This window comes from Sceloporus undulatus, chromosome 1 (genome assembly GCF_019175285.1).
Source record: "Sceloporus undulatus isolate JIND9_A2432 ecotype Alabama chromosome 1, SceUnd_v1.1, whole genome shotgun sequence".
Classification (NCBI taxonomy): Eukaryota; Metazoa; Chordata; class Lepidosauria; order Squamata; family Phrynosomatidae; genus Sceloporus; species Sceloporus undulatus.
Window position 1 is genome coordinate 37,077,268 of NC_056522.1, and position 26,497 is coordinate 37,103,764.

Below are 26,497 nucleotides of genomic sequence, written 5' to 3' on the forward strand. Positions count from 1 at the left end.
GGTCAGTGGGGCAGTAAATCTGCTCTAGGTTTTAGAAGTTTAAAGAAAATATCCACAACACTGAACCAATTCTGGAGATAGGATTCAAAGCCTTACATATCCTTTCAAGTTCAACTAAATCCTGGAATAGATTCACCACCCATAAACTGTCCAAACAGGTTGCAATCCCAAAGGTCAGCTTAATTTCTGATGGTAATGGTGAAAAGGAAAAAGAGAAGGTAGAAAATGACCAGCTCTACTTTATCACTGAACTCCCCTCCATCTTATATACCTATTTTACAGGTTTTTGTGGCAATCTATATTCAAAGAAACAGGTCTGCTCCTGTTACAAATATAACAATTCTGCAATTGTCCTCAAGGTATATATAACTATCATGCATGTGGTAAGGACTCTTCATTTTATGAATTATATGAGATGAGATAGTTTAGCTACTATTGAAATCTGTTAAAATACAATAATCCTGTCAATTTCAATCGCTTTTAGACTGAAAACCTAGTCGGTTAAAAATAAAGAAGAGAAAGTTGTGTGTTGAACAGGGTAAAAGAGTGCAAGTGCTGAACACTGTGGGTATGTAAAGGCAAAATCATCACCACCCTGACGGCCTGGAGTAATGTTAAGTAAGCAAAATATGCAGACAACCCACCCAAAGACTACAAGCATGGTAGTAGTGTAGTAGTCATACACATAATCTTACTGGAATGTTATGGGTGTTTTGTTTGGCCTGCTGCTTTGTGAGCCAACTGTTCAGCCTCCTTGGCAAGAGACATGAAGAAAACTCCATAAATGGTCTAGAGGGAGTGCACTACTTGGAACGTGGAAGCGTTCTACTGTCCTTACTGCAGGATATTAAAAATTGATAACTGGGCAAAAAACACTCGCTGTGTGACTGAGGTAAAATTTGCAGAAGCAATTTCGCCTTCTGAGCAAAAGAACATCTGCTTGGCTACAGTAGAAACCACTTGGAGTGAGGGAAGAAATGTGCTGGCAGCATATAGAGTTGTACACTACAAAACACCAGCACACATCCCTACATGTGCTTCAGAACAATGTGCGTGTCCACAATGCTGACATGCAAAGATGAAATATGAGCTCTTAAAACCAGCTTGGGAGAATTCTTTTTGGCCCCTGCCACCCAATGGGGTGAAATTGTGCTTTCAAAAGTGATTTGTCCTCCCACAAATAGATGAATAATGTTAGATTCAGTAATCAGTCATCCAAGCAGAGGGTGATAGTGCCAAAAACACCCAGTATCTTTTACCCACCAGGTCTTTTGGCAGAGAACTGAAAGGATTCTGGTCTATAAAGGTGTTTTGACTCAACATGGGTTCAGCATTGTAAATTATGATCAAACTGTTCTTGGATCTTGGTAGAGATGTCTTGCAGCAAGATGTAGTTATAATTTAAAATGATTTTGACAAGCGTTGAAAAATTATCATAAAATCAAGCACGCGCAAGTTTGAGCAGAAATTATTCAGCTAATACAGTGAATTGTTAGAACCGCAATGTGAAACAGGTTCTCTCTAACCTTTCCCTTAAAAGTTTTTATTCGTGTATTTAATGTTTTGAATTATTTTAGTTATTGTACAATACCTTAGCATGCAAATGCAGGTAGATAAATAGGTATTACTTCGGTGGAAAGGTAGCAGCATTTGGTGCAATCATATTGGCCACATGACCACCAAAGTAGTCCTCAGACAACATTGCACTTTGGCTTAATAACGGAGATGAGCACAGCCCCCTACAGTCGGTTACAACTAGACATTCATGTCAAGGGACTACTTTTACCTTTTTACAACACCTCAGGGTCCAGTGGGTTAAGAGATGATATACAAATGCTTTACACAAACAACAAAAAACCCCAAATTCAACCGTACATACGAAACATATTCCGGGTAGCCATGCTGGCCATACAGCAAAATACAACAAATCCCACAAAACAGTGATACTTTTATTGGGCTAACTCCAAGGCATAAAGCACACCATACAAGATTCATTGGCTTCTTCATCAGGAAAAGATGTCAAAAATCATACAGAAGAAAGGTGATAAGGTTATATAGACGTTGCCTGAATGTGGCCCATAGACAGCATTCAGCTGCCAAAGCCCCTATTATTATTATTATTATTAAACTTTATTTCTATAGCGCTGTAATTATACACAGCGCTGTACAAAGTTGGTAAAATTAGGAGTAGATAAAAGCCTGCCCAAGGCGTACATTCTAAGATAATAACAATTAAAAGAGGAATAGATAAAATTACCATCTAGAAAGGAAAAAACAGATTAAAAACATCAAATATCAAACAAATCACATCACATCAACTATTGTCAGACAGCCAGATAACAATCACAAATTCCCTGAGAACGCTTCCCTAAACAATATGGTTTTCAGCTCTGTCTTAAAGCTGGTTAGGGAAGTGATGAGCCGTGCATGCAGAGGAAGAAGGTTCCAGGAATGAGGGGCAGCTAGAGAGAAGGGACGGATCCGGGATGGGGCAGAGAAGATTCTGGGCTGAGAGAGGAGATTTTGGCTACCAGAGCGGAGAGTGCGAGTAGGGATGTAGGAAGAGAGAAGATCAGTTAAATAAAGAGGGGCCAGCCCATGCAGAGCTTTGAAGGTCAGTAACAAAAGTTTGTACCTAATGCGGAAAGGAAGAGGGAGCCAGTGAAGGGAAGACAACAGAGGGGAGACATGATCATAACGGCGAGCGAGTGAAATAATACGTGCAGCTGAATGCTGAACAGAAATTAATGGGTGGAGGTGAGAGAGAGGAAGCCCTGCCAGGAGAAGGTTACAGTAGTCTAGTCGTGAGACCACTAAGGCATGGACCAGTGTTTTTGCGGTAGAAGCTGAGAGATATGGACGGATTTTGGCGATATTATAGAGAAAAAATCTACAGACTTTGGCTGTAGTCTGAATCTGTGGGATAAATGACAAAGAGGAGTCAAAGATGAAACCGAGACTACGGGCTTCCTGGACCGGCTGGATAGAAATGTTATTGACAGAAATAGAAAAGGAGTAGTGAAGGGTGGGCTTAGGAGGGAAAACAAGAAGCTCGGTCTTGGACATATTGAGCTTCAGACGCCGATGGTACATCCAGTGGGAGACAGCTGTTAAACAGGATGACACTTGCTGCTCTAGCTCTGGTGAAAGGTTAGGGGTGGAAATGTACAGTTGGGTATCATCGGCGTAAAGATGGTAAGAGAAACCAAAAGAACTGATAAGTTTGCCAAGGGAGAGTGTGTAAAGAGAGAACAGAAGGGGACCCAAAACAGAGCCCTGAGGAACTCCAACAGATAAGGGGACAGAAGACGAGGTCTGACCACCCGAGACCACTGAAAAAGATCGATCTGACAAGTAAGATGTGAACCAATCGAGAACAAGGCCCGAGAAACCAAGGTCAGCGAGTACATCTATTAGGAGACAGTGGTCCACGGTGTCGAAGGCCGCAGACAGATCGAGTAGGACAAGGATAGAATAGAGGCCATTCGCCTTGGCCCGCAAAAGATCATTTGAGATCTTAGTAAGGGCCGTCTCTGTGGAGTGCCGTGGGCGAAAACCAGACTGGAAGGGGTCCAGAATGGAGTTGGTTTCAAGAAACTCAAGACAGCGTGAATAGACGACTCGTTCCAACACCTTAGAGAGAAAAGGAAGAAGAGAGATTGGGCGATAGCTAGCCAAGGAAGAGGGGTCAAGAGAGGGTTTTTTCAGGATAGGGGAAACTAAGGCATGTTTGAAGACTGAGGGGAAGGAACCCGAAGAGAGACAGAGATTAAAGATATAGAGGAGGGAGGGTAACAAAGAGGGGGCTATAGAGATTAGAAGACGAGAAGGAAGTGGGTCAAGAGAACAGGTGGTAGGTTTGGATAAGTTCAGCAGCGAAGAGAGTTCTTCCAAAGAAACAGGGGGAAACACAGAGAGTTTATTAGTAGGAGGGGAGAGGAGATTAATGGAGGGGGCCAAATCATGAGGGGTTAACTCAGAACGAATGGTAGTGATCTTTGTAATGAAGTAATTGGCGAAGTCGGAGGGAGAAAATAATGGAGAGACGGAGGGAGGAGAGGGTTTTAACAGTGTGTTGAAACAGGAGAACAAGCGCTGCGGGCGCCTCTCGTTGGCGCAGATCAATGATTTGAAGTAGTCTTGTTTTGCAATCGACAGGGCGCGTGAAAAGGATAAAAGAACGAACTTAAAATGGATAAAGTCGGCCCACTCCCTGGTCTTTCTCCAGAGACGTTCGGCTGCTCGGGAGCAGGACCGGAGAAATCTAACAGTGGGAGTGATCCAGGGCTGAGGCCTAGTCATAGAGGAAGAGGAGGACACGCGCGTAGACACTGGGGCAAAGCTGTCAAGAGTTGAGGAGAGAGTAGAATTCAGTAAAGACATAGCTGAGTCAGCAGAGTCCCCAAGATTGAGAGAAGCGAAGGATGAATCCAAGGATTGAGTGAGATGGTTAAGGTTAAGAGAATGAAGATCACGGAACTGGCGGAGGACGGTATGACGGGGAGGAGGAATGTAGGTAAGAGTAAAGGAAAGTAGGTGATGATCAGATAGTGGGAAGTCAGAAGCCAAGTAGTCAGACATGACACACTTGGAGGGGAGAACTAAGTCGAGACAGTGACCAAGGGAATGGGTTGGAGAGTTGGAATGGGGTTGGAGACCGAAGGAAGCTAAGAGAGAGCTGAAGCGAGAGGTTGAGGAATTCTGGGGATCGTCAAGGTGGATGTTAAAGTCACCTAAAATCAGGGAGGGGACAGTATCTGAAAGAAAAAATGTCAACCAAGATTCAAAATCTGTGAAAAACTGAGACGCTGAACCTAATGTGTCCTCCCAAGAGCCCCTCCCCCATATGTAAAAGTGGTCAATGAGAAGCCTCCAGGGGGCACATAGCTTGTTGGACTATGTTATGGCTGAAATAACCCTTTAAAAAACTGGCTTTGAGAAATGGCCTGTTGATGTTTGGAAGAGCGTAAAAGTGCTCCCTTCTGTAGTTGAAACCACAGAAGAAACATGGATATGTCATGTTTCAGTCTATGTACACATTTAAGCTCTTTTTTTTAAGGAGTCTATATACAAACCCCTTAGGACAGCACATAAATACATAACATAACATAATGTACAATCCTCATAGGACAGCACATAAATACATAATGTAACACAAAATCATTAGTACATTTTCAACAGTGCGATGCGGCAGCTAAAAAGGCCAATGCAATTTTAGGCTGCATCAATAAAAGTATAGTGTCTAGATCAAGAGAAGTAATTGTGCCATTGTATTCTGCTCTGGTCAGGCCCCACCTGGAATATTGTGTCCAGTTCTGGGCACCACAATTCAAAAAGGACATTGAGAAACTGGAACGTGTCTAGAGGAGGGCGACTAAAATGGTGAAAGGTCTGGAAACCTTGCCCTATGAGGAACGACTCAGGGAGCTGGGGATGTTTAGCCTGGAGAAGGTTAAGAGGTGATATGATAGCCCTGTTTAAATATTTGAAAGGATGTCATATTGAGGAGGGAGCAAGCTTGTTTTCTGCTGCTCCAGGGAACAGGACCCGGAACAATGGATGCAAGCTACAGGAAGAACTTCCTGACAGTAAGGGCTGTTCGACAGTGGAACACACTCCCTCGGAGTGTAGTGGAGTCTCCTTCCTTGGAGGTCTTTAAGCAGAGGCTGGATGGCCATCTGTTGGGGATGCTTTGATTTGGATTTCCTGCATGGCAGGGGGTTGGACCGGATGGCCCGTGCGGTCTCTTCCAACTCTATGATTCTATGATTTTTAACAACAGGTATGTGCAGGCTATAAGTAATGTACAAATGCAATACTGATTTTATGTAAAGTGATAACATGTATTTTCATGTGGCCCTTTTATCATTTATATTGTCCTCTGAAGAAGGCTTTAAGAATACATACAAGCTGATAAGGAATAAACAACAAACAAGCATCTTTTGAGCATTTAGAGATGTGTCTCTTGTTTCTTCTGTGTATTCCACTGATGATAAACTGGTTTTTGTTTTTGCCCCTCCAAAATTGTCCATTCCTACATTATCATCAATAATGAGAGCAGTTCAGAGGCTGGCAAAATTACTCACTTGAACTACAACTTTCAGGACTCTTCAACCATGGCTACTGCACTGAAGTATAAAAAAACTAACTTTTCCAGCATTTACAGTAGTTAACAGAAAAGGCACCAATGCTTATTTTCTGAGCTAGTAGTGTAGTTTATTTATTTTATTTATTTACGGTATTTATGCCCCACTCTTCAGCCCTAAAGGTTCTCAGAGAGGCTTACAATTATTATTATTTTTAATTAGACGGTGAGAATGTTCAAATACTCCCTCAGCCATAAAGCTCAGAGGAAACTCGTGGTCAGCCTCTTTCTCAAAGCCTAAGCTACCACACAAGTATGTTCAGAGGGAGAGCATCTGGGGGGTTTCATCCTGCACTTAATCTCATGTTTGTTCTTCCCATCTCTAAACAGAATCATAGGGTTGGAAGGAAACACAAGGACTATCCAGTCCAAACCCTGCCATGCAGGAACACCTTCAAAGTATTTTGGAGAGACTGTCATCCAGTCTCTGTTTAAATCCTTCCAAAGAAGGGGAAGTTGCCCAATTGTTTAACTGGGAGCTACTTTCACAAGTTTTGTTGTGAGGAGGCTTCGAAGAGAAAAGGTGTGGGGTATTAATATATGAAACCAAGTCTGTTTCACATGTGTGTTCTGCTTTTTGCACATTCAGGATGGTGAATGATGCTGGGGCAAAGTCTGAGAAAGATCAGACCTCAAATCCAAGCTCACCTACAAACTAAAAATGGAACAGATTTCTGTCCCAACCACCAGTGAAGAAGGGAAATAAGAGCCAGAAGAATAAGGGAAAAAAACAGTTCTGTTAAAGCACTGTCTAGTATGTTCTACTACAACCCTATGTACATGTGAGGCCTATTGTCAAGCACTAAGAAGCCTCCTTGGAGCAGGCCTCCCTGCACTTGCACCATTTCCATTTCACACTCCACTCTTCCATTTCCCTACCATGGACTCATGTCAAGAAATGGCATCATTTGTACTTGGAGGACCGCCTTTCCCCATATAATCCGCCCCGAACTCTCAATTCAGTCGTGAATCAATTCTTAAGGGTTCCCAAGACGAGATATACCTCGTCTTCCCAAAGGGCATTTTCTGCCTCCGCCCCGCAGACCTGGAACTCCCTTCCCGACGAGCTCCGCTCTGTCACCTCCTTTGACTTGTTCAGGAAGAAACTTAAGACCTATCTCTTCCAACAAGCATTCCCCCATCTGCCTTGACATCTGTTATTCTCCCCCGTTATACAGTTGCTTAACCAGCTAGTTTGTTTCTTTGGTTTTATTCTTGTGAATTTTACTGTGTTTTATTATTGGGATGTTTTATAATGTTTTTATATTGTATGTTTTTATATTGTATATTGCTTATATTTATGCTGTACCCCGCTTTGATCATTTTTTTGGAAAAGTGGGCTATAAATAAACAGTATTATTATTATTATTATCAAGAAATTATTATTTTTCTCTAGCTGTAAAACATAGATATAATCATTCAAACACATCAATGGTTACTCAGAAATATGTTTCAATATACAGTATCTAATTGGATTTAATCTCTAAATATGGAAAGATATTTTAAGATTGCAGCCCAACACTGTAATCCTGCTAGGAAGTCAACCTCACTAGGTTCAATGGGACTTTGTATCAGATAAATGTGTATAACTTAAGTATGTCACAGCTTTGTGTTGTAATGAAAAGCACTTTGAGGCTATATCCAGACTTTGCCAATCTTAGACTGAAATCAGTGAGCTATAAGAATTTTATGGCTAATTTATCTCATTGATTTCAATGGGTCCACTTACAGATGCAGACTAAATCAGAATTCAAACCTTTATGATTAAAAAAAAGGAAGGTTCAACTAAGTGTGACTAACCATTAACACACCAGGAACAATAGCAAGGCACTACATATTGGAGATATGTAGAGAGTGATTTGTGAATGGTCTATGGATTAGATTTAAATTCTGGTCACTCAAGGTCACATCCCACCCATGCATACCCAAAAAATCAGAGTTTCTTTCATCAGTAGTGCTCGTTTCTTCCCATTTGTTACCTTTATGTGTGAGGCATTGATGTAGCCTGTATTGTTTTCTTTGGTTGGCACTAGCTCCACTCGGTTTTCCTCATATGGAATTACTTCTCTGACACGGTTACGCTCTATGTTCTCAGGGAGCAATGCTGTGGTAAATATCCCATCTGCCTTCTTCTTTAGAATCTGTTCGTATTCAGTGAATACCATCCCCTCTTCCAGTTTCCGTCTCAGAAGTTTACACTTTAATGTAGAATTTCAAAAAAGGAAGGGGAGGAGAAGAGAAGATGTTATTTTCGAAGGAAGTTCTGCCAAGATTGCTTTATAAACCATTATCCCTTAATATTGGAATAAAAGTATTTATTAAGTGCAATTGAGGAGAAAATTAGCCATCTCTACTCTATTGTTACCACTTGGTCTTCTAAAAAAGTTATATAATGCAGAATAATTCCCAGACTAGGTATTTCCTCCAGTATTGGGCATCATCCCATCTAACATCAGATAAACTATTTCCATTAGCTTCAAAGTCTGACTGATTTATAACACATCCAGCTTGTTTACCATAAATTTTCATTCATCTTTTTTAAAAAATAAATAAATAAATAAAGTGTATCTTAGCACTTGTTATGTCAGCTTGAGAAGGTTGGTTCCAAATTCTCATTAATGCAGGTTCTTAGTTCTCATGGTTAAAAAAAGGGATCGTACCAATTGTTAAAGATAGTGTGTGTGTGTGTGTGTGTGCGCGCGTGCGCGTGTGTGTATTAGCAGAACCTATGCACAAAAAAGTATGTGTGCACACATTTGTGAGTAAAATGTACAAAAAAGAGCATTAAATAAGGAGAAACTGCTTGGAAAAATGCATGTACTGTCTGCCTGCCCCATACGCGGGATGGCCATACACGGATTTGAGCTCACACGGAAGGCGAGCTCAGAGGACAAAATGGAGCACACCACATGCAAAGCACCATTTACAGGAGCACTCCACCATTAAAATCAATGGGATTTGAGATCCCACAGTTTTTTCCATACACAGGGATCCCCTATGTATACAAAGGGCCTGCTATATTCAGTAAAATCACACAGAATAATGCATATATTAGGAGAAATGCACACAAAATGCATGCAATTGTTCATGAAGATTCTTTTAAAGTTGCAAACTGATGGGGAAATTAACAGATTTTAAAAATGTGAAAACAAGTAAATAAAATTTAATTCAAAATTATCAAATTGTTGCATAGAATAATTTTTCCAGGCGGTTTGATATACATGATGACATGAAGTAAAGATGAACTGGATTCTGAAGGTATGTTAAAGGCCAATTTACAGAGACAATGGGCTGGAATTAGTAATTATGTCTTCAAAACCACTTTTTGCAGATATTCTACCATGAAACCGCTTAACTCCACAATAAATCTCAAAAGAGCCAACCATGTAATAGGGTGTCACTGGACTGAAATCTGATGAGAAGTCTAATAAGACCATAGGGTAATGCTGACTCCCACATTAAGAAACACATTGTTCAACAAAACCCCAGACTCATGACCATGCTAAAAACTAGACTGCAGTAAATTTTTAAAAAAGCAAAAACAAAACTGTTTTGCAGGAACACCTCCACATGTGAAGTAATCATGTTTGTTCATCTTTCACTGAGAACTGAGACAATGAGGTCAAAAATTTGAGGGCCTGATGTCCACATTATCCAATGAGGTTGCTTAATCCACCTCACAGGACTGTTGATAGGGTGGAACTGGGTGTGGGGTAGAAAGCTATGCATGCTGTCTTAAAAAAACGTGATGGAAGTGAGGGATATAAACTACTCATTTTTTTTTTTTAAATGTTCTCATCTTTGTAGACAAAGAATTCTCTCAAAGGCCTGTGCACTGAGTAGGATTACACATTTATCTCCATGTCCCACTGGTGATCTTATGCATAGAAATTAGGATTTGGCAGTCAGGTGTTATTAGTGCTGTATTATATTTTTACCTGGTCTTTTAATACATCAGCAATGGCTGTCACTGACTAAACACCCAAATGGTATGCTTTGTTTTGAAAGGCCTATTCTTACCCGCTCATCCATTGGCACCTTGGCGCCTTCATCCTGGCTATCCTCAGGCACTGGAACACGAGCAACTGAGAGACCATTGAGAGCTGCCAACATCAAGGGCCTCTTCTGGGCCTCCAGGCCTGCCATCTTCTGTTTCTCTAGATACTTTTGGCAAAAAAAGACACGCTTTCATCTCAGGGTGATTAGAAATCATGCCAGCAGAATGTTGGAATGTCTTTTTAATCTCCCCATAAAATCTACAATGCCAACTTAGAAGTGGAGATGATCGCCATTAGGAGAGCAAATCCAAATGCATCTTCTAGGTTTCGTATTCTTTCCCTGAGTAGTGGGGATGGGGTTCTTACATGAGTTCAGAATTTTAATTTCAAAGGAACAGTCACCACAATGCAGAAGACTTGCCATCAAAGATAGGCCTGCTGCTCCTTCTCACATACACGTATAAACACATCCTCTTAGTCTGTGTAGATGTTAGCCAGAGTGTGCAAAAACAGGCGAGCTAAGCCAAGCACAAAGACAATACCTAAGCCCAGACTGGTAGTACATTTTGAATATTTGAATACTGTTATTATATTAAATTTAGGACAATGAACTCCATTAAGTGTATACTTCTCCACCCATCTCACCTCTGAAGAAAAGGGCAGGTGGAAATAGCCTATTGACGCTAGATTGGTATTTCACAAAGGGACAGAATCATGAAACATAAAACGTTTTTCCCCCCAGCCCTGAACTGAGTAACGTTCCTTAGGATGTTTTTCCTGCCTCGTCTTTATTTCTAAATAGGGGTTCAAAAAACAAAACTACAATTCCAGCTCACAAACTGGTTTTCTTGCACTGAACCGACTCTGAAAGTATGAACATTTCTGTAGAATTTGGATTCTATCTCAACACTAAAAAGAGGGTACACAGGGGGCAAGGTTGATGAAATCCTCTCCTATCCTGCTTTTCCTCAGCAACAGCTGTTCCTGCATTTAAACTATATGAACATCAGTTCTGTATGAGATAAATTGAACATACAGATTTAACAATAAAGGACAACAATTCAGATCTGGGCAATCTGGGGTAATGATGAATCCCATGAAGAAAATTATTCTTGTGACTTTCCCAAAGCTGCCATGGTTTGTAGAACCAACAAGCCAGGATAAAAAGCATGGTTCAAAGTTAATTTACAAACCATATTTTATACTAACTACAGTTTGATGTTATTGTCTGAATCCACAGTCTACTGAAAAACTGCCGTAATGATAATTGCTGTTTAATGAGGTAAAGTTACATCATAGAGTGAGAGTTAAATTATGAAACAGTAAATGTTTCAGTAGATAGTAAACCAGGATAGGCAGAGAAGGGGAAAGTTAATTTCTTTGGCTAGTGTCCCCCCCCCCAAAAAAAAAAACCTCTGCCAGCAAATTTAAGCTATGGCATGCCCATTGTACATTTGAAAACTGAAACCATTGTGTTCTCAGGCATCAATTGTTACTTGACGCTTGATATTTTATACTTGTTGTTTTTAATTTGTTGCCTGCTTATTTTATTAACTCCTATCATCTATTATTATGTATTGTTTTATATGTATATTGTTCTCATTTTGTAGAATGTACGCCATAGGCAGGTTTCTTTTTGTCTATTTTACTGATTGTATGTACAGCGCTGTGTAAATCTATAGCGCTATATAAATAAAGTTTAATAATAATAATAATAGTCAGCTCATTGGCATGTTGACTGAACTGAACTAGAAGCTCTGAAAATCTGCATAGCAGAGCAAGACAAGATGTGGTCAGTTACAATCAGGCCCCTAAAGTGAAACTTTGTTAATCTCAGCATTATTAATTATAATAAGTTTCTAGGCAAGATGATTACTATTGATATTTTTAGGAAAAGGGCCATTCTTGAACCAACTCTTTTTCGCTGAACGCCCACCTGTTCAAAAAGAGGCATCTACCAAACTTTAAAACTATGTTTTAAAAGAGCTTTCCTTTACAATAGCAATCCCCCAATAAATCTGAATGTACTGTTGGTGCACCCAAATGCCATAATCATAGCTGAAAAATGACTTACCCTCATCTCCCTTTCTATGATACTATCTTCAATAGAAAACATTTCAGATACAGGCCTCTCCTTCACTGGCTCTTTCTTGACTCTTTCCTTTACACTTGTAAGATCTGGCTCAGAGATTGATGGCCCAAGCAAAGAACCATTGATAGAGGTTTGATCAGTTCGAGATATGCTAAGGGCTTTTGCAGGCCCTGGCCTCACAGGCCTGCCTCGAGACACAGCCAGTGAAATGTTGATTGGTTCATTCCGCAGAGCTCCGTTGCTCACACTCTTCCTTGGGCCAGGATACTCGGGAGGAGGTTTATTTGGTATTCTTGCCAAAGCAGCTTGGAGCTGAGTGCTATATTCCATGTTTTCATGAAGTGCTGCCATAGAAGACACAGATTCTGCAGCTTCTTCTTCCTCTTCGCTCTCACTGCTGTGAATCAGCATGGTGGCATCTGAGAAGGTCTTCTTGTGATGGTAGCGGGGAAGCTGCTGGACCTCATGACCCCGTTGCACCACCTCCTCTGGCTGCACCTGCTCACGCAAGGTATTCCTGCGTGGTAAGGGAGCATTCAGACTCTTTAAAGCCATGGCTTCCATACCACGAACCATGTTACTTATCACCTCCAAACTGTGGCGCTTGTTAACACCTGCATGATGCTTGGCCACGATGAGAGGCTCGCTAACTTCCTGGAGAGACTGGTGGACAACTGGAGAGCTATCCTCCTGAAAGGTCTTCACTGAGAGCTGGACCTTACGAGTGACCAGGTCAGGGCTGCTACCACTGACATACTTGTGGCGGTGACTTGCTAAGTCAGGTGTGCTGGTAGCAGGGCGTGGACGTGGATAGGGTGGTGGTGGCCTGAAAAGACAGTTCTTTAGAATGTGCACTGTGCCACATCTCTGATTGTTGGGGAGCTGCATGTTGGCTAGCTCTGGCGTGCTCACAGTATGGGAAATGGCAGTAGCAGCTGTTTTTGCCTGTGCTGCACTGATGGGATTCACTTTCTCAGATGGAGCAATGTGTTTTTTGTAAGTGCCCTGGGGCCCATAGGTAATGGCATAAGGAGGTCTCTCCCGGATCTCTGGTTGGCTGTATACAAGGTCTTTGGGTTGGTTGTAAGCATGAGTATTCCCAATATTGAGATTTCTTAAAGATTGGCTTTGGCTGTCCATGTGAATAACCCCTCTCTTCATTTGCCTCATTACAGTTTCATAGTCTGGGGTTGGTCTGTAGGAAGGGACAATGATTGCACTATGTCTATGGCTTGGGATGTAGTCCGCTCTCATAATGTCACTTCCAGGGATGCTGAGGTTGGAAGACACTGGAGAAGCTTGAATAAAGTTTTGTGAGCGGTTGAGAGAGTTCATACTCTGAGCACTGCACACACTGCCATTTGGGACATTGCCATTCAAGTAGCTGAAGTCCATTGCACATCTGTCCAAGCTAGTCTGAGATCGACAGTAAAACATTTCTTCATTTCCATGAAAAATGCTGTCTATGAACAGGAGAAGCAAGAATCCAATGGGAAATACAATGAACAAACAGACAAATAGAATGAATAAGAAAGAAGAAGGATGCAGAAACATTCTAAGGATTGTACCTCTATTTCAGATTAAGAAGCCCTATCTGCAAAAACAGGGTCTCTCCACTTCTATGAAACAGGAAGGGGTCCAATGCAATTATGGAGCTGGCCACAACCAGAAATATGAATATACAGTAATAAATTAAAGTAGTTATGTTTGCTCCACCATTAGCTAAGAAAATCCTTGTGGACAAAGGATACACACACAGAGAGACAGAATTAAATCAAAAAATTGGGTGCAATTTTCCATTGGGAGGATTTTTTTCCTGCCAAGTAGGAGTTTAGGGACAAAGGCTAGAAGGTTCACTGAGGACCTTGAATGGCTGCATGTAATACAGAGGCCAAACAAGTGCTATCTTTGGTCTTGTCCAAGGCAGTGTGGACCCAGTGAAGAGAAAGGTCCTCCATCCTTGCCATAGGGAAAGGCACTATCTAAAGCCTGAGGTCCTTCCTTGCATCTTCAGTATTTTTGGAAATACCAGGTTTCAAAAGTGTTTAAGAAAATCCATGTAATAGATACAAAGTACGTGTTATTAATTACTATTACATACCTTGTGAATTGTGAGTTTCAGTGTAGTGTTCTCCACACTGGATGTGCATAGGAGGCATAATAAATGGATGCTGCCTTGGCTTAAAGGTAAGAGGAGAAATACAGTTTGACATGTATTAATGCAACAAATTTAGCAAAACAAATTTGGTTATCTTTTCACAGCAATTGTGAAATTGCATCACTATTATTACATTTAGAATTTTGTGGTTTAATAGGGAAAACTATAGCCCTCTCTAGATTCTTAGGTGTTTTGAATGCAATGTTTTGTTTCCCAGCAAACACATCACATATCCCAATACACTTTATTTTGTTAATTTATATCCTCTCTTTCTCCTAATATGAGATCCAAGACACTTTACAATGAAGATTAAAGCAAAATAAAACTAAAACAATTTGCATAGTATAGTACAGATTTTTTAAAGTTAGATAAACAACTAATTAAAATTAATTTTAAAATGCTTTAAAACACATTTGGGACATAAAGATTAACAATCCACCAAACTCTATTAAAAGTCCCACTGCCCTTTCTGCCACAACCAATTAAAAATCAAAAGACCTGCCTGAATAAAAAAGTCTTTCCCTGCTGGCATGAAAAATTGCAGAGAAGGGGACAGCTGAGCTTCCAGTGAGAGGGAATTCTACAGTCCGGAAGAAGCCAAACTAGGAAGGCTTTCCCTTCTGTCCTCACCAAACACATCCATGATGATGGTGAGACTAAGAGAAACACCTCCCCTGAAGATCTTAAAACTTGGCATGCTCATAGGGGATATGTTCTTTCAGAACGTGGGTGAAGGCCATACAGGGCTTTGTAAATCGTAACCAGCACATACTTACCAAGGATGATTTACTCCAAGTGGGTCGCCGTCTGATAGGAGGAGGGGAATTTGATTGTCTGTTGGGGGAAAATTGGGAAGAAATGCTTATTCATTACTATTCTATGAAATGTATGAATTCTTATTCAAGAGATACAAAAAGGCCTTTGCATGCTGCAGTTATCTACTTTGTAAAAGCTATATAAAAACCATAAGGAAACAAATATGAAGCATTCAAACCTTCCTTCAGTAAGGATACTAAAATTCTGTAATACACATGCTTTTTTCAAAATTATGATACCCTGAAATGGGAGTAGGGACTAAAGAGAAAACATTAAGAAATGAGAACTGAAGTAGTACTAAAATGGTTAAATGTGGTTTAGACCAATCTTCCCCAACCTGGTGCAATCCTGATTGTATAGACCACAGCTCCTGTCACGCAGCACAACCACTTAGAAGATGGCAGAAGTTATAGTCCAAAACCTCTGGAGGATACCAGAATGGGGAAGATTGGTTTACATAGAGAAGCTAAAGTAATTAACAGAGAAAGAGAGAGCGAGTCACCAACAAGGCAATGCACACAAGCTAAGAGAAAAAAAAGAAAAAACAGATAAAAAGAAAAACTAGACTGTACATGTTAGAATTACAGGTTGCAAAGTGGCGACACATAAGGAGAAACAGACAAAAATGAAGAAGTAGAAAGCACACACACACACGTTCACAGGATACAGTAGGAGTAAGGTTCTTACGTGTAGAGAGGAAAGGTGGAATTTGTCCTCTTATAGTTTCTGATCTGGTGAATGATGTGATGTGCAATTAGAAAATACACATTTTTAAAAAGAAGAAATGTGAATAGCAGAGCCATTTTCACAACACACAAGTTAGGACAAATCTTCAGCTGGAAATAAGAGGCCTTGAAGACACTTCTGTGGTACCACCCTACTATTATTTACTCATCGATATCTCAAGGCATACAGGCTGTTCTCAGGCAAGGCACTCAAAAATGCAAAAATGAAAAGGAAATAACAAGCAATAAACAGATAAGCACTGGAAAATACATTCTAACCCAACCATCAGGAAAATTTGTAAATAGTTACTACTACTCCAAATAACAAATCTCATTATATTTTCATCTGTCTTCTAAAAGTTTATGAAGGACCTTCTCAAGATGAGGAATTCATTATCTCGGCTTCTACTACCCAGAAAGTATTTCAGATGGCTGGGACAAATGGTAGCGCAGTATACTTTGTATGAGGAAGGACATGGTTCAATCTCTGGCATCTCTGGATGGACCAGGGATGGACCTAAATCCCAGAACTGCTGCTACCACTGTTGACAACACAAGGTTAAATGGCCCAAGGGGCTCACTAAGCATAAGGCAGATTCCTATGCATCTAGCAGGTTCTTAAAGCAGCCTTGCACTTAAGCATCTATCTTATAGGCAGAAGTTACAAGCAATTGCATGTAAGCAAAAGTGATCTAGCAACACTAAAATCAAGTAGGCTAATAAAGGAAGGAAGCTTACTTCCCCTGGCCCAGTTCAGAAACACAATGGACTAAAAACATATGTTCACATCACAAAATCATATTACAGTGAGCCCTTGCCTTACGGGGGGGGGAATCCATTCCGGAACCCGCCACATAAGGCAAGTTCCGCATGTGCTTGAGCCCAATTGAAACTTATGAGGCTCGTGCATGCGGAGTGGTGTTTCTGCCGTGGGTGCATGCACCACTTCCTCTTCGTCGTGTGACGCGGGTGTGCAATATTTTGTCTCCATATGCTATTTAGTGGGCATTTCACTCTGCCTTTTTGATCCCCTGGGCCATTGTTTTAACTGGGCCTAAAATATTACAAGAGGGTGAAGGATATGATATAAAATGCCTCCCATGGTCTAGAAGATGGGGGGGGGGGGGTTAGGAATAATTGATCCCTGGTTGTACTTTATTTTTTATTTTTTTGCACTCTGCTCCCAATTTGGGCTTTGCAAAAAAAAAAAAAAAAATACCCAACTAGATGTTGTTGGCTCCAGTGCCCCTGAGGATTTTCCCTTCATGGAACCTACCCCTGGTATGTATCACTCCAACTAGATGTTGTTGGCACCAGTGCCCCTGAGGATATTCCCTTCATGAAACCTATCCCCTGGTAGGTATCACTGCTACTACAGTAAGTATTTCTGTATTGTAATATTATTGGTTTATAGAATTCCAAAGTAAATCAGAAGAGGCAATAATCTTTGGGATGATGAGTCAGTGCATGGCTAGGGCTTTGGGAAAAGAAAACCAGGCTATACTAGATGGTTTTTAATTTTATTAGCATAGTTTAATAACTTAGCTTATTAATGTGTAAACTTTTTATTTTTAAAAAAATCCTATTTCTTCTGTAAGATGATTGGCATAGCCCCCATGGCCTTTTCATCTTCCCATTTATCTTCAAAAGAGCACCACAGATGGGCTTGAGAAAGTGGGCCAAAATCACCCAATAATATTAATGACTGAATAGCAAACTGAACAAGACTACTATGTCGCAAACTTTTCTCCCACCGATCTTCAAAATAACCCTGTGAGGAAAATCAGATTGAGAGAAAATGAATTCTCCAAGATCATCTAGGGAGTTTCAAAACTAAGTGACACCCCAAATCATGAATCCCCCAAGTCCCAGATCAACACTACAACCTGTATAAATACTGAGAAACCACCAAACTGCAGTGCCAGGAAAGAGGGTATGATGCCTGAGAAGCCCAGTGGAGCTAGACTGGGACCAAAGTGAAGCAGACTGAGCCCCAGAGGTCTGAGATTTCTGGTTCCTTCTCTTATTCGGGTAACCAACTCTATGAATTATCTGTATGAAATGTCTGTGCTGGGGCAAATTAAAATCAACCTTGTAAGTGGAGAGGTCCTCAGCTAATAAACTCTAAATACTTAAGTCAGCTCAACAACACTGCTGTGTCCTCAGCCTTTCCCTCAGTTATGCAAGCTCAACAGATGGCCACTCCGATAAAACAGATGTGGATGTTCAGTTTGTAAGTGCGGAATCAAGGTCATTGAGGGCTTCCTCTCAGCTGTTCTGTTAACTAATTAAATGCTATAATATTGCTTGATCTACATTAGCAAAAAGGATTTGCCTGTAGTGGAACAATAACTGGAGAGATATCTAGTGACTCTAATAGTGTACAGTATATCAGCTCTGAAGTAAGCACTACTGAGTTCATTGTGACTTATTCCCAAGCAAAATCATATAAGATTGCATCCTTAATCAAGCTGTGACTAGCTACATATCATTCATATCTGAAGAGGGACCTTTGACCCACCAAATATTGAACTGTATTTCCCATCATCACTGGCCAACTGGATAATGCTGATAGCAATTAAATACTCGCAATATCTGAATGGCCACAGGTTCCCCACCTCTGATGTAAGGAATATTTTACTATTTTCTCAACGCAACTTAATTTATTCGGAGATATGGAAAACAAACAGAAAGACAATTAACAGAAAAATATCTAGACAAGTTGATTTCATATTACTGTCTGTTAACAATTTGAGACTATGTTCCTGAGACGACAACTGGTGAAAGAATGTTTGGGTATGATCTAGGTCAGGGGTAGGCAACCTTTTTGAGCCGGGGGCCGGGTTGCTTTCCCTCAGGCGACTGGGGGGCCGAAGCCGGGGGCAGAGCTTCCACCCTCCAGGGGCCAGGCCTCCCCATCTTTGCCAGCCCCTGACGGGGCCCCAGGCCCCGTCAGAGGCCAGCAGAAAAGCCGGCGGGGGCCGCCAGCACGGGAGGACTCCAGGGACGGCAGCGGGCCTCCTAAGAGACCCCTGCCGCCGCTGGGGCCTCTGGGAGGACTCCAGGGACGGCAGAGGGCCCCTCGAGACCCCCTGCCGCCGCCGGAGGGCTCTGGGAGGACTCCCGGGATTGCAGCGGGCCCCTCAGAGGCCCCCTGCCGCCGCCGGAGGCCTCTGGGAGGACTCCAGGGACGACAGCGGGCCCTCAGAGGCCAGCAGAAAAGCCGCGGGGGCCGCCAGCACTGGAGGACTCCAGGGACGGCAGCGGGCCTCTAAAGAGACCCCCTGCCGCCGCGGAGGCCTCTGGGAGACTCCAGGGACGGCAACGGGGCCCTCAGAGACCCCCTGCCGCCGCCGGGGGCCTCTGGGAGGGACTCCAGGGATGGCAGCGGGCCCTAAGAGCCCCCTGCCGCCGCCGGAGGCCTCTGGGAAGACTCCAGGCGGCAGCGGGCCCCTCAGAGGCCCCCTGCTGCCGCCGGAGGCCTCTGGGAGGACTCCAGGGACGGCAGTGGGCCCTCCGAGCCCCCCTGCCGCCGCCGGAGGCCTCTGGGAGGACTCTCAGGGACAGCAGCGGGCCCCTCCGAGGCCCGCTGCCGTCACCGGAGGCCTCTCGGAGGACTCCTGGGGGTGGCCGCGGGTCTCTTAAAGGCCCGCTGCCGCCTGCGGACTCCATTTGGGGACTCCTGGGGCGTGGGCGGCAGCGGGTCTTTAACGGCCCGTGGCCTCCGCGGGGCCCCGTTTGGGGACTCCGGCAGTGGGAGGGTCTCCTAAAGGCCCGCTGCCCATAGCGGTGAAGTCTCGGGCGACCTTTTCTGGGGGGTTCACGTGAGACTTCACCGTTATGGGCACCACCATTTTTTCTCCCAAAATGGCGGCGAAGTCTCACTGACCTCAGGGAACGTCGCGCGAGACTTCATCGCCATTTTAGAAGAAAAAATGGCGGGTCCCATAGAGGGAAAAAGCCGCATTCTGTGGTGGTTGGTGGCAGCTGCCGCCGGCCGGCGAAAAGCCTCCGCGGGCCGCATCCGGCCCGTGGGCGCCAGGGTTGCCGACCCTGATATCTAGGTCATGGGGCATCTGGGGCAATGTAAGGACTGACCAACACCCTGGAGCACTCTCCAGATTCCCAGACAAAAATAATATGAAATGGATTTCCTGAACTAGAATGCTTAAAAACTGAGACAGGTGGATGCCCTAAAAACAGATCATCCACAATATGGGCTTCAATTCACATTATTTTTCAGGCCATGACACTATCTATACGAATATGGGGTTGGTTTGCAGTATTCCATGATGATTCATTACTTTTTCACTAAAGCGCAGTGTGTGTGTGTGGGGGGGGGGGGATGTACTCAAAAAAGGGTTCCTTGTACCTTGTGCCATCAGCCCGGAGATTCAGTCCCACAACATGGTTATCCAAGTCACAGGATGCTCTGTATGTTGAGTTCCAGCTGAATATTGTAGCTGCCTCCAAAAACACTTGAGCACACTTCTGAGTCAGTTCTCAATTCAAACAGCCTATTGCTGCTTGCTGAACACTTGCCCCATTCTCGCACCAACTCATTGGCCGGCCAGCCGGCCAGCCTGCTCTGCAAAACAGGGTGGTTACAGCTACACATTAAGATATACACCCCCCCCCCCGCCAAAAAAAAAAAAGATGAGAAATGATTTACACAAGTTTAGAGTCACTGATCATGGCAGTGAAACAGTTAAAGATTTTATATATCTTGGCTCAGTCATTAATCAACAGAGAGGCCGTAGTCAAGAAATCAGAAGAAGATTAAGACTTGGAAGGGCACTATTAAAGAACTAGCTAAGATGCTCAAGTGTGAAGATATATCAATAGATACCAAAGTAGGAATGATTCATGCCACTCTATTTACAATTTCTATGGATAGCTGTGAAAGCTGGACAGTGAAAAATGCTTATACAAAGAGTATTTGGAAAGTGATACTGTGATAGGGGAGTTCTAAGGATACCACAGACAGCCAAAAAGACAAATTAATGGGTTCCAGAGCAAATCAGGTTTCAACTCTCACTAGAATCCAAGATGACTAAACTGAGACTGTTGTACGTTGAACAGATCATGAGATGGAGTGGCTCACTGCAAAAGATGATATTGCTCAGTAAAGCAGAAGGCAACAGGAAAAGAGAGAGACCACATTACAAAAAGATTGTTTCAAACAAGGAAGTCACAACCCTGAGTTTCCAAAATCTGAGCAGGGCAGTTGATGACTGGGGGCACTTGGAGATTGTTCATTCATAGGGTCACTGTACTTCAAAGTCAACTTGATGGTAAATAACAACAACTGTGCTTGACTTTAATCACTGACTCTGGAACCTGACTTATCTTTGGCCATGCTGCCTCTTCCTGGCATTTTGCAGCCTAGTTTACTTCTGCTAGAACAACAACAACAACAACAATAATAGTAGTAGTAGTAATAGTAATAATAATAATAAATTTTATTTCTATTTCCCGTCTCTCCCAATGAATCGAAGCGGGATTACAAGCATAAAACAACAATAACAAGCATAAAACCACAATAACATCTAGATTACAATAAAATATAATCACTTAAAAAAACAGTTCAGAACAATAAAAACATCATCTAACATGCATTACAGCCAAAAGTAGGGTTTTCTTAGGTTCTTCATAGAAGATCGGGTGGGTAGGCCTGCCAGAAGAGATCCATCCTTAGTGCCTTCTTAAAATAAATAAATAAAATAAATCCTATTATTATTATTATTATTAAAAGCATCTAAGGTAGTAATAAGACGGATCTCTTCCAGCAATTTGTTCCATAACTTAGGGGCTATGGCTGTATACGCTCTGTGGGAAGTTGTTGTTAATCTGATCTTTGAGTGTTCTAATAAATTCTTCCCAGATGTTCTGAGAGTGCGGGGCAGATTATGTAAGAAGAGGCGTTCCCTCAGGTAACTCGGGCCCAAGCCATGTAGAGCTTTACAGGTAATAAACAACACTTTGTGTTGCGCTCGGAAGCTAATTGGCAACCAATGAAGGGATTTTAGAACCAGTGTTATATGTGGTCTGACCTAGATGTTCCAGTGACCAGTCTGGCTGCCGCATTTTGAACTAGCTGAAGCTTCCGAACTTGGTACAAAGGTTGCCCCATGTAAAGCGCATTACAGAAATGAGAGATTACCAGTGCGTGTACCACTGTTTCAAGGTCCTTTTGGTCCAAGTAGGGACGCAGTTGGCGTATCAGCTGAAGCTGGTACCAAGCACTCCTGGCCATCGCATCCACTTGAAATGATAACTGTAGGGATGAGTCCAGGAGTACTCCCAAACTGCAAACTTTGTCCTTTAGGCGAAGTGTGACCCCGTCCAGGACAGGTTGACAAATCTCCATCCCTGGACTTGGGGTACCTATCACGAGTACCTCCGTTTTCTCTGGATTCAGCTTGAGTCTATTTTCCCTCATCCAGCCCATTACTGACCCTAGGCAGGCACCCAGAGAAGAGATGCCATCCTTAGTTGCTATAACAGTCAGAGATATGGAGAGAGAAATCTGGGTGTCATCAGCGTACTGATAACACCACGCCCCATGTCTTCAGATGATCTCTCCCAACAGCTTCATGTAAATGTTAAATAGCATGGGGGATAGAATGGCGCCCTGAGGGACGCCAAATGTCAGCTCTCTCTTAGAGGAGCAGCTATCCCCCAGCCTCACCATCTGGAATCTACCCGAGAGGTAGGACCGGAACCACTAGAGCGCAGTGCCCCCAATACCTAACTCTCTCAGGCGTTCCAGAAGGATACCATGGTCTATGGTATCGAAGGCCGCTGAGATGTACAAGAGCACCAACAGAGTCACACTTCCCCTGTCGATGCCCAGACGGAGATCATCAACTAAGGCGACCATGGCAGTCTCAACTCCGTATCCCACTCTGAAGCCAGTTTGAAATGGGTCCAGATAATCGGTTTCATCCAAGACAGTTTGGAGTTGGAAGGCGACTGCACTCTCGATCACTTTGCCCAAGAATGGTAAAAGGGAGACCGGCCTGTAGTTGTTTCTAATCTGGGGGTCCAGGGAGGGTTTCTTTAAAAGCGGTTTCACTATCGCTTGTTTCAAATTGGATGGAAATATTCCCTCCCGAAAGGATTCATTTACTATAAGTTGTAATGATGTTTTTATTGCATCCCCTCCCTGAATGGTCAGCCATGATGGGCAAGGATTGAGGGGGCATGTCATCTTCCTTACAGTTCCAAGGAGCTTGTCCACTTCATCGGTATTTACAAACTCAAAATGATCCAGTTTAATGGGATCCACAGAGTCACTGGATACCTCTCTTATTGTTTCTGTTATAATGCTGGCATCAAGATCAGCCCTTATCTGAGAGATTTTATCTGTGAAGAAGTCATTAAAAGCATCACAGCAGGCCTTAGATGGTTCTAGTAAAGGGTTCAGGGTGGGAGGCAGCTGGGTTAACTCTCTAACCACCCTGAACAGCTCTCTTGCATGTGACTCTGCAGACACAATACATGCAGCTTAGAAAGAATTCTTTGCTGCATCTGTTGCCACTCCATAAGAGTATAATAGGTTCTCATGGAGTGTCTTGTCAGATAAACGCTGATGTTTCTGCCAGCAGTGCTCTAGCCGTTGTGCAGCCCACTTCATTTTTCAAAGATCTTCCATGTACCATGGTTTTTTATTAGAAGCGGGCTGGAAAGGACGCTCGGGAGCGATAGTGTCTATAGCCCTGGTAAGATGGTTATTCATGGTATCAACCAGGGCTTCGACAGAATCGCCATCATTCCCAACCATAAAACCCTCTAGGGCTTTCTGGAACCTTTTGGGTTCCATCTACCTTCAAGGGGGGACCATTCTAATAGGTCCTCCACCCCCAAGGGGGGTCTGGATAGCAGCCTTCAGTCCCACCTTGATCAGAAAATGATCCATCCATGACAGGGCAGAGGTGTGAGTTACCTCTGCCCACAGATGTTCCAGGTCTGTACTAAAGACCACATCGAGTGTATTACCAGCACAGTGTGTTGGACCTGAGACTAATTGGGACAGGCCCATGGCTGTCATGGAATCCATGAACTCCCGAGCCACACCTGTCAGATCTGATAAGCCGGCCTAGAAGGGAATGTTGAGGTCCCCCAGAACCAGAAGCCTGGGGGACTCCAGCACCAGCTCCAAGACCAGCTGTGTCAGCTCAGCCAGAGAGTCTGTTAGGCAACGGGGTGGACGGTAGACTAACAGAATCCCCAGGCTGTCCCTAGCCTTCAGGGTCAGGTAAATGCACTCGGTGTGTTCTGTTTTCCAGACCAGCTTCCTGGTCAAGGTGATGGTACTTTTATGGACCAAGGCCACTCCTCCCCCTTGCCCACTTTCCCTGACCTACAGCTAGCCATCTCATGCTTTACCAAGCATGACAGATATCCTTTTTTGAGAATATAAATCAGTCTTTTTTAACCTAGTGTTAAGCAGATATACTACAACTTGTATCTTCCTCTCATCAGCACGTACAGTGACCATGCCAGAGTCGGGAAAAGTTGGGTGGGCTGTCCAATTGCAAGAAATGCAAAAGGAAACCTTGGAAGCCTGTCTTACTATCTCAGTTTATTAACCAACATTAAGCCAGAGTTTTCAAGTTGGATGCTAGGGTTTTGGGAAAAGAAACTCTGGTTTAATTTGAGCAACATAGATCTTCATTCTGAGCACACAATGAAAAGAAGATTAGGTTGAGGGAGCTGTGTGAAGTCACTGTATTATGAAGACACATAAAATGAAAACATAAAAGATTAAAACATACCAATAAGAAGGAAATGAGAGACCTTTCATATTTAAAATCTACTTCAGCTGCAAGTAATCTGAAAGTAATCATATTTTGTCTTTGCATGTCAGCAGAAATATATCAGAGATACAGCTCCAAGAAAGCCCCCTTTGAGTTTGCAAGAAAAAAAACTTCCAAGGTGCTTATAAAAATAAGTATTTGTTCCTCTGAAATGCCAATAAAGAATGCACAAAGTCACTTTTATATTCTTATCTTGGATCTCTGAACTAGAGTTCCCATTTTTTTTATTCTCTGTAGGGAGATAAAAAATTCCCTCAAAAAGCCTAAACAAAAATTAGGGTGCCTTACATTCAACACAACAAACCGCAGTATGGCTAGGTATGTACTTACTCTGTGCATATTTTGTTTTGCTTGTAAAACTTGTGCTTTGCAGCAAACAGCCGTGAAATATACTTGGCATTTTCAAGGTCATCCTTTTAAAGCAGAAAGGTAGAGGTGGGAGAGAGCAGGAAACAAGGGGGAAAACACATTTAATTACATTGTGGCTAGTACAGCAAAGAGGTACCTAACACTGACCATGTTCTCCTAAAATATTCAGTAAGAATAATGTTATGCTCAGAACAATAAATGCAAAAACCCAGTCAAGGATTTCAGACATTGCAATGTGAGGATGCTATTGCAAACTTGTCATTCCACCTGGGCTCAGACAGTAGTCTGATAAGTAAATGATGCTATTCCACTGTTAAATCTAAAAAGTTTGAGGTTGTTGTTGCTGTTCTTTTATTAGTTATATGCCCAATACCAAGACTCAAGGTAACTTACAAATACAGTAGGTCCTCGTTATACGCAGAGGATCCGTTCCATTCCACGTATGCTCAAGTCCCATTGTCCTTAATGGTAGTGTGGCCAAGCAGCCGCACCACCATTAAGGACAATGGGACAAAAGTTCCTCACCTCCCCTTCTCCCTCCCTCCCTCGTTCTCTCCCTTCTTCCTTCATTCCTTCCCCTCTAATTCCCTTCCTTCCTTCCTTCCTTCCTTCCTTCCTTCCTTCCTTACCTGCTTCTTCAGAGGCTTCTGCCCCAGCTTGGCTGTGCAGGTGGAGTTTGCTGGGGCTGGGAGGAGGGCCGAGGCTTGGGTTTTGGAGCCCAGAGCCTTCATCCTGGCTGCTGGGTCTGGGATTTCGAAATCCAAGCCTTGGCCCTGGCACTGTTGTCCAGAGGGAGCCAAGGCTTGGATTTCGGAGTCCCAGGCCCAGCAGCCAGGACAGAGGGTCTGGGCTCCAAAATCCAAGCCCTGGCCAACAGGGTTCCAAGGAAGCCAGAGCCTGAATTCCGAAATCCAAGCCTCAGCCCTGCTCCTGGCCCCGGCAGACCACCTACACAGCCAAGCTGGGGCAGAAGCCTCTGAAGAAGCAGGGAAGGAGGGAAGGAGAGGGGAAGGAAGGAAGAAGGGGGAAGGAGGGAGGAAGTACTTTTGTCCCCAATGGTGGTGCGGGTGCGTGCATGCCGTCATTGGGGACAATATGCTCTTGCCATCCGCGTATGCTCAAATCACTGTATTCAAAATGAGTACAGGGTGAAAACATTAAAAAAAATTCTCTCTGTGTTAACTTAAAAATGATTAAACCTCAATGGCACTAAAAGTTTTTAAAAATTTTAAAAAGACAGATTTTTTAAAAAAATCTGTAAAATAGCATACCATTACAAGCCCATCACCCTCTCTTGCAAAGCATGATGAAATAGGAATCTTTTCAGTTGTCCACAAAAGAAAAACAAGGTGACAGCCATCCTTGCCCCAAT

The 26,497-nt window shown here is 42.9% G+C and overlaps 1 protein-coding gene across 3 annotated transcripts in view; it reads right to left on the reverse strand.

The window, feature by feature from the left end:
• Positions 1 to 26,497, reverse strand: part of PTPN14 (protein tyrosine phosphatase non-receptor type 14) — a 219,531-nt gene that overhangs the window by 31,797 nt on the left and 161,237 nt on the right. For all 3 annotated transcript variants that reach the window (XR_006104577.1, XM_042474253.1, XM_042474265.1), the window contains exons 10-15: positions 25,087 to 25,169; positions 15,170 to 15,227; positions 14,337 to 14,415; positions 12,218 to 13,698; positions 10,166 to 10,309; positions 8,125 to 8,343 (exon numbers count right to left, since the gene is read on the reverse strand). Coding sequence is in view for 2 of the 3 variants with exons in the window: in XM_042474253.1 (XP_042330187.1) it covers positions 8,125 to 8,343; positions 10,166 to 10,309; positions 12,218 to 13,698; positions 14,337 to 14,415; positions 15,170 to 15,227; positions 25,087 to 25,169 (2,064 nt within the window). In the remaining variant the exon portion in view is untranslated. The remainder of the gene's footprint in view (positions 1 to 8,124; positions 8,344 to 10,165; positions 10,310 to 12,217; positions 13,699 to 14,336; positions 14,416 to 15,169; positions 15,228 to 25,086; positions 25,170 to 26,497) is intronic.